This window comes from Nicotiana sylvestris, chromosome 4 (genome assembly GCF_000393655.2).
Source record: "Nicotiana sylvestris chromosome 4, ASM39365v2, whole genome shotgun sequence".
NCBI classification, from domain to species: domain Eukaryota; kingdom Viridiplantae; phylum Streptophyta; class Magnoliopsida; order Solanales; family Solanaceae; genus Nicotiana; species Nicotiana sylvestris.
The window spans coordinates 100,947,293-100,956,826 of record NC_091060.1 but is presented as its reverse complement, the minus strand read 5'-3'; the positions used below and the strand labels follow the sequence as shown (position 1 = coordinate 100,956,826).

The 9,534-nt window shown below is 33.5% G+C and overlaps 1 protein-coding gene across 1 annotated transcript; it reads left to right on the top strand.

Annotated features, from left to right (window-relative positions):
• The first annotated feature begins 1,000 nt into the window (after nt 1-1,000).
• Nucleotides 1,001-2,334, top strand: LOC104242979 (uncharacterized). The gene is made up of 3 exons (XM_070173246.1): nt 1,001-1,259; nt 1,449-2,059; nt 2,185-2,334. Exons 1-3 carry the CDS (start codon nt 1,001-1,003, stop codon nt 2,332-2,334), a joined length of 1,020 nt encoding a protein of 339 aa, XP_070029347.1.
• The last annotated feature ends 7,200 nt before the right edge of the window (nt 2,335-9,534 follow it).

Sequence of the window (9,534 nt, the reverse complement as noted above, 5' to 3'; positions counted from 1 at the left end):
AAACAAGTTTATCAATTTCGTCAGCGATTGTATAATAATCGAGTCGACATTCAGCTACAACAATTTAGTTGCAGCTATTTCGGAACAGATTAGGATCGATAATGAGTTAAACACAATAGAGATTAACTTTCTCCCAAATGATGGTTTGTCACCGATCCGATTTACAATGATAAAGGTGTTAAGGTGTATATCGAATTAAAGAAGAAAAACTTGAATTTCATTGAATACCCCTTGTTTGTGACAGTGAAAGAGATTTATGACAGTTGTTTGTTTGCTACAAGTTCTAGTTATTTGGTTGCTACAAGTTCCAGTTGTTTGGTTGCTACAAGTTCCAATTCTATAGATGTATCCACAATTGATAGCAGTGAGATTATGCCTGATATCGAATTGATTGAAAACACGAAACTTAGTGAAAACACGGGTATAATAGATAATATGTTGAACGAATTTGTTGAGGATGATCAAGTTTATAAAGATAAAGAGACAATTATAAATGTGATGAAGAACTTGGCTGTACGCGAGAGATTCCAATTTAAGGTGAAGAGATCAAGCGCAACAAGGTATGTCAATAATTGTATATTCTATTATATATATGTATAAATATGTATAAAGTAGTATATATTTGTATATAGGTATTAAAATTAGTATATATCTAGTTATGTTTTTGTATACAAGTATATTTAGAAGTTGAATGATCTTTAATCCTGCGTATCACCTTATGTGTGCGGATGACAATTGTGCTTGGAGTTTCAAATCTTCTACCGTTTTCAAGGCAAACATATTCAAAATGAGAAGTTACAATAATAATCACACATGCGGCTATGGTGAAAGATACTTAACACAACGTCAAGCTACTTCGGGTGTAATTGCTAGTATAATCAAGGACAAGTATGTTAATCCAAAAAAAGTTTACACCGCAAATGATATAATAGAGGACATACAAAAGCAACACGGGATTGAAGTGAGCTACATGAAAGCATAGAGAGCTAAATTGATAGCAATGGCAATGATAAGAGGGAGTCTGAGTGATTCATATAAGGAGTTGCCGAAGTATTTTTATATGTTGGAGCATACAAATCCAGGAACGGTTACAAAGTTGCACAAATCAGAAGATGGATGCTTTCTTTATGCATATGTTTCGTTATATGCATCTATCAAGGGTTGGGAGCATTGCAGACTGATAATGGATGTTGACGGAAGTTTCCTTAAAGCAGCATATAAGGGTACCATATTGACTGCTTGCACACATGATGGAGCTGGTGAGTTGACTGCATCTACCTTTTTCTGCAGTTTGTATAATGTTGTAGTTTCATGTATAAAAGTGTATAGGATTTCACAGCTGATGTTTTTATAAAATTTGCAGTTTGTATAAAGTTGTATAATTGTGTATAACTGTGTATAAGATTTGTATAATTGTCTGAATCCTAATATCTATTTTGCATAAACAGGAAAAATCCTTCCACTTGCATATGCAATTGGAGGTTCAGAGAATAACAAATCTTGGGAGTGGTTCTTTGTCCATATAAAGGGTACTTTTGGTGTTAGAGAAGGGATGTGTATAGTTTCAGATAGAAACGAAAACATCTTCAATGCCACAAAAGTTGTGTATCCAGAAGTACCACATTATATTTGCATGTTTCACTTATGGCAGAATATAAAGCGCACATTCAAAAAACAGCACAAACAATTGAAGGATATCTTCTTTGTTTTGGCTAGAGCTTACACGATAGAGAAGTTTGAGTACCATATGACAGAGATGTGCAAAATTGATCCAAGGGTGCAACCTTACTTGTTCGAAATTGGCTACGAAAGGTGGTCTAGAGCATATTCTAAAGTGAAAAGGTCGATGGTAATGACTTCCAATATTGCAGAGTCAATTAATGCAGCAAACAAGGATGCTAGAGAGTTACCAGTAATGCGATTGCTGGAGTACATGACAAATTTATTACAACAATGGAACAACAAAAATAGAAAAAGTGCAATGGAGACATCTACAGAGCTTGGCGAAAAGTATGACAAACTCTTTCGGGAAAATCTGATTACATCGGAGCAAATGACGGTAAAATGAATCAAATAAAAAGATGCTTGGCACTGCTGACTTGCATTTTACTGCTTGTATAAGGATGTATAGCTTTGTATAATAATGTATAATGTTCTTTGACTTTTAAAAAAAAACTTTTGCAGGTGAGGCCTGCTACGGAGCAGTTATATACTATGTTTGAAGGGGTAGGGCAAAATATAGTGTGCCTTGAAGAGGCAACATGCAGTTGCGGAAAATTTCAAATGGATAAACTTCCATGTCCGCATGCTTGGGCGGTTTTGAAGAATCAGTAGCTGAAACCTGACCAGTATTGCTCTTTTTACTACAAGAAGGATAAACTCCTTAGAACTTATGAATTCCCAGTGAATCCGATGCCAGATGAGAGTTTATGAGTAATCCCAACAGAGGTGCTGGAAGATGTGGTCCTACCACCTAAAGGGAGAAGGAATGCAGGAAGGCCAAGAAAGGAAAGACTCAAACCTGCTTTAAAGAAAGAGTCTAAGAAGGCGTATTCATGTTCTGTGTGTGGACAAGGTGGTCACAATAGAAAAACATGTAGGAATCGACCAAAATAAATAGTTTGAAACATAACACTTCCTAATACATTTGTTGTCATGTTGAGTAGTTAAGTTTCACAAACAATAGAGTTACAAATGTTAAGTAGTTAAGTTTCACAAGCAATTGAGATGTTTCATTATACATGTTTTGATTATCCAATAATAGTGTCTTGTTGTTTTTAATGGTGCTAAATACATTGATAGATTGTACAAATACAAAACAGAACTGCAAACAATCAATGGTAATATATGTATACAAATGTATAAATGAGAGTATAAGTTTGTATAAATTTGTATAACTATGTATATTGTTGTATACATATGTATAAACCCTGCTACATTAACAAAATTGCATCCATAATGAAAATACATACTTTGTTAACGGATAAAAGCAACTGAAATATTCATTAAAATATAATTCATTCGCAGCCACAATGTGTAATGACTACCACAAATTACACAAAAATAAAAATATTTATAGTATCCTTTAAGGTTATCTCACAAGTAGCAGAATAGTACTTAGACAAAACTACGCAACAACTCCCGATACATAGAAAAACTACAGTAAAATGGAAAAACAGAACTACTTTCTCAGTCGTCCCCTCTTCCTCTTCCTGAAAAGTCTCCCTGTGATTTCATCACCACTAATTGCATCGGACTGTTATTTTCTCATTCCATAATCCCACAACAGAGATCCCCACCTGGTGCAAAGTGTCTCAATGTCAAAATTATCTTTTCGAATTTCCTTACCAAGGATGAAATACTCAGTAAAGCCAGCAACAAAAGCACCACAATCACTGTAATTAAAAAGAAACAAATCAGATTCAAATAGGTACACTAATAGTAAAATAGTAAAACAATTGAGATTAACCTACCATTTGATCTGTTGGGGCACATTATTAACCAGATTAATCTGCAAAACAGCAGAATGGGATTTATCGGTATATGCACCATTGTTCCAATCAATGCCCTTCTTCTCGACATAAAAATCAGAACTCTTCAAGAAGTAAGGTATCAGAATTGCATAAGGTAATGCAGCATCCAAAGCAAGTCTATCATTAATAGCTCCACGGTTAGAGTCATAGATGTGGATGCACCTATCTGTGAACGTAAACAACTCCAAAACACAATGGCCTAATTTTGCTCTTCCGCGCTTCACATAGATAGGGAATAAGACGTGGTCAATAGTGTGTCACGGTACATTTGCATCACAATAATATCCTCTAATGTACTCTTCTATCTCATGCCCTTTAGGAATCACTGAAGGATCTTGATTCACTTTGAAATCTTTATACATGGAGTTGATTTTGTTACCAAACGCAAAGTCAGTTGTAGTAAATCGCATGGAAACACTCGGCCCATATTTTTCCCTCTTCCTCAAATAATAAAAGAGGACATCCAAGTGCTGATACAAAAAATAAATAGAACAACCATCACTACCAGATTTTTTAAATATAGAAATATATACACTATTATATAGAGGTATACATATTTATACAAGGTTATACAATCTTATACTGTGATTATACAAAGTTATGTATACACTATGGGGGTCTCAAACAATAAAGATATGCAACAAATAAAAAGAGGCATTAGAACAGAAAGTTATTAAATACCGTGTCAATCAAAGGTCAACCACAATACGCAAGTGAGTGGAACTAATCCTTCGTGGTTACATGACACGAGCCAAAAGTAAAAGCTTCCGCAAGCTTATTTACTTCATCAGTATATATATTTTTGGCACTTCAAATCACAAAAAATAAAAAGTAATCAGAACTACCTTCATTGACAAGTATAAAATCATAATATGAAAGATTAAAGAAAGTGAAGATATCTTCGCCTCGTATCCATCCCATTATCAACAAACGCGCAAAACTCTTTAGCCAATGGAGACAATGGATCAAAATCATCAGTTTCAATCGTGAAAGGATGCTTGATATAAAAAATGAGCTTGTGCGCCGATCCTGATGCCCCCGAATAAAATACTGGCAAATATGGAGATTTGGCATATTTTCCTGGTATTTTCTGTCGAACTGACTGTTCAGGAGAAATGTAATCATCTTCTACGTCTATGATGGATGGTTTGTGAAGCACAATTTGGGACATTTGTAGTACAGCTAAATCTTCATCGCCAATGTCATCCCAAAATGTGTCACCCTTGACATCACCTGCTGCCCCTTAGACAGAGAAAACCAATAATAAAAAAATTTCAAAATTAAGAAATGAAAAATCATACAAAAAAAAGATAAAATATAGAACGAATACCATGATTAACACCATCAGTAACTCCCTCGTCAACTAGCACGTTATCTTGATTCACTTGATCGACAAAGTCAAGAACAACATCATATTGATAGCCATCAAATTCGCCGAGACCAGATGTATTGTCATCAGACACGCGCTGACGAATCTAATAAAAAACAATAGAAAGAGAAGGCATGTTGAGTGATGATTCAAAGAAGGCATAACTGTTGAGTGATTTGGTTTTATCAGTAAAAAATTACCTTAGAATCAGTAACATCCTCCCTCGTTTGCTTGTTTTCCTTCATATTCAGAAAATTGAACACTTTTTCAAAGGAAGAAACTACATAATTGTTGAGTGTCGTAACTGTATCAGTCAACTACAAAAATAACAACAAAAGTAAATCAACAACTATGTTTATAACCAAAAAATCATGTATATACAAAAAGTACCGATAAACTACAAAAAAGCTAAAGCTCCAGTACCTTTCCAACAGCACTCCTCAACTTCTCAACATCAGCATTCAACAGATTAATGCGCACCAAAGGATCATAACTCGGGTTAGGCTGTCGATCCATATTCTAAGGAAAAGGTCGTTTAGACTGTTGCTCTGTATTCTGCGGATAAGGTCGTTTAGACTGTTGCTCCGTATTCTGAGGACAAGGTGGAGATGCAGCAACAGAATCATCAGTGTGAAAGGCAGGCACCTCCCCTGATGCAACACCATCGGCATTAACTTCAAAAAGCGTGTCGATGTTCAGAGTTGACATCTCTTCACGAATAGGGGAAATGTTCCTATTGTTCAACTACAAGAAGAAAAACTGGATTACAATAATAGAAAAAGGAAATTGTCACATATTCATAAATATTCATACTTGCAGAAAAACTGAAATCATATATGAAGAAGTATTATGGTACAAAATGTTTACCTTATCGATATTACACATGATCACCCCGCTAGTCAAATCCGCATATGTTGGAGTTTCAGTAAATTTCCAATTAAGAATGCGTGGCACATTTGTGCCAACACGAACAACTAGATGCTTGTCAACCATAGAGCAACACTCAAAAAACTATATTTGTAATGCAAGTGGAAAACCTCCAAGCCTATACATTGTCAAATAGCCACATTGTGTGACCCTCATTGTCTTTAAAATATCTTCAAATGACTTTTTTCCCTAAGCATACGTCTGATATTGACCACTTTCAATGATATCAAAATCATCTTTGTTGATACCATGATTATTTGCATCTGAGAATATGAAATGGTGTACAAACACCATCAAGGCCATCTTGAACGCATCTTCGTCCGACTTCCAGTCCTTTTTCTTGAAGCGATCAAGAAGCTGCCCCCTCGTTATAGCCTTTTTTCCATTTCCTGGAAAATACTCTTTTAGCAACCTATTAACATATAGTTTTTCATAGAAAGTGGCATCGTCTTCTACACACTTCAAACTAGTGGTAACAACAAACTCTCCAATGCCAAAGCGCAGCAAACAACCATTAATTTTCACCCACAACTCCCTTTCCCGTCCTGGGACGACTTTCCTCAATAGTATACAATGAATAAGTTGATTTTGAATTTTAAATTTTAAATTGAGGGAGGTCCAAGAAGTACCCAAAACAACTAGCACGGATTATTTGAAGCTGCGTGTCAGTCAAACATTGCTTCAAAATGCTCACAATATCAGTCTCGGTATGAGAACTAATCTTGTTGTGGAAATGATCAACTGGTTGTATATAGAAGTCCCCAACCTTTCATATGGAAAAATAGCAAGAAATAGATCAGGAACAAAAACTATACTAAAACATTGTATAAATCAGTGTAGTAGTACTTGTATAAAGATGTATAAACAGCTGTATAACTTTGTATGGAATTGTATAAGCATGTATAAAATTAATAGCAACACAGGGAATACCTTCAGTTTAGCTTTTCTCTCATTCAATTTGCAGCGAATAACAAACCTTTGTTCTTTCGATATGCAATCAAGACCACTGTCACCATCGTCCTTGATCTTTCTCCTTTTCGGTTTAACACTGGGGCCTACATCATCTTCATTAACCAAATCAACTTTCAGCTTTTATTTTTATTTTTCAGGTCTCCCACATTTCTTACTCCTTATTCTAACGATGTTAACCGGAGTAGGAGTATTACTCGTTTGCGAACGAGTCATTCGACTGCTCTCTTGTTGCAACTTTTTTGTAGGAGCAAGAGACTCAAAATCATCATCATCAGGAGCCTAGACATACGTATTCGCTTCAGAAGCAAGGGTTGAGGGCAAGTCCCTCGATGATTTAACTAGAGTGGGAGTATTCCTCATTTGCGAACGAGTCATTCGACTGCTCTCTTGTTGCGAGTTTTTAGGAGGAGCAGAAGACTCAAAATCATTATCATCTGGGGCCTGGACATGCACATTAGCTTTAAAATCAGGGCTTGAGGGCAAGTCCCTCAATCTTTTCGCATAATCGAACTTAACGCCTTTTCCAGCAACCTTCATTTTGCTTTTAGAAACAGGTATTTTTGAATGCATTTTCTACAATAAAACAAACAAACAAAGCTTTGACAAAAGTGAAGACAAGTGAAGGAAAACACAAAAAAACATACCAAAAATAAAGGCCATGAACACAAAGTAGAGGCCAATTTTCCCAAATTGTAACAAAACTCAAAAAATAAAAAATTCTACCCTAAAAGTCGAAAAAATAAAGCATGCAAACTGAAACAACAACTTTAAGCCCATAACGAAGATAGAAGGAACACAAAATCAAACGAAAAATATAACAACATTGTAAAGAAAATAGGCATAATCAGAAAAGCAAAAAAAAAATAAAAAAATAAAACAAAATTCAAAACCAAAAACTGTGGTAAAAGCATAAAATGAAACGAAAATTACCTGAAAATAAGAGTGAAAGCTCGAAAAAGTACTTGAACCCAACAATGGAGGTCGGTTACCTTCGTCTATGAGAAAAGCGTGAGAAAGAGAGAGAAAAAGAAACAGAGAAATTGAAACTTAAAATATTAAAACCGTTGTTTTAAGTTGTGGGCTACCGAGTGAAAACTAAATTTCATACCATATATAACCTGGGCTAAACCAGGTAATGGCTTCAAATATGGGCTATTTTCGAATGGGTTGTATGGCCCAAGTGATATATGATGTAATTTCTTCTATAAAAAACGGCTCAGCCATCTTCCTCAACAGAACTGAGAAAATGATCCCCCCCCCTTTTTTGCAAAATTCTCCGTTGGAGCCCACTCGTCCCCCAAAAATCATTTCCCCTCCGTATTTTAGTGAGCTAACACTGGATCTAAGGCGCTGTTGTGTAGTGGATTTCTTCTATTGCTCGTTTCGGTGGTCAAATCATCAATTTTTCACAAATCAAAAAACTGTAAATTGCGGTATTTTGGCCTACTTTTTGGTAAAACTCATGCTTATAAAGTACTAATTAGTTGTTTTTAATGTGTTGAATGCCTTTTTGTGATCGTTTTGTGATATTATTATTTTTTTTTATCGGGATTAGTTTATTTATGTGCTAAAAAGTTAAAAAATCATATATTGTTATGTTATCAAATAATTAGTGTTATATGTGATTTTAATATTGTACGTATAATAATATGTGACTTTATTGTTGTTTAGTGCTCTTTAGTGTTATGTTGTGTATTTAGTTGTTATGTAGTGCACGCTAACTTTGTAAAACTGATAATAAATTTTAGCTTATGGTAGTTAACTTTGTTTATGGCCATTTAGAGTAGACAATAGTGACTTTAGTGCTCTTTAGGATTTTGTAGTCTACAATAAAAACTATATATCCTCGTTAACTAACTCGGTTAGAGTATTCATTTATGGATTTAATGTATTAGTAGATAATTATCTTATTAGTTATGAAAATTAAATATTTAAATCTCTTATAATCCCCAAAAAATATCTGGAAAAAAAAGAGATGATAGTTCTAACAAAACCCTCCCCAATTTTAGTCAAAAAAGTAAGAAACTAACATATAAGACAATAATATAGAAAATATTTTAACCTAAGTATTATTATATAAATAATTATTAAAAATATCTTATTGGTTATCAAAAATAATTATTTAATTCTCTTATAACCCAAAAATAGCCGAAAAAGATAATTGTTCAAACAAAACCCTACAGAATTTTAGTCAAAAAAGTTTAGAAACTAATATATGAAATATTAATATAGAAAATTTGTCAACCTAAGTATTTGTTATATGAATAATTAATAAAACATCTTATTAGTTACGAGAATTAAATATTTAATACTCTTATAACACCAAAAATATCTTTTAAAAAAATGATAGCTCAAACAAAACCTTCCCGAATTTTAATCAAAAAATATAAGAAACTAACATATAAAAAAAACATCAACCTAAATATTTTATATGAAGAGTTATTAAATATATCATGATTAGTTATGAAAATTAATTATTTAATTCTCTTATGACCCAAAAATAGCTGGAAAAATATAACAGTTCAAACAAAACCCTGCCAAATTTTAGTAAAAAATGTAAGAAAAAAACATATAAAATAATAATATAGAGAATGTATCAACTTAAGTAATAATATAGAAAATTTATCGATTAAATTTAACATAAAAAATATTGCAATATATTTAAAGATGTTTAACGGTTAAATAGAAAAATCCTTTAATTAATATTGTTCAATTTACAGATATCGTCATGGA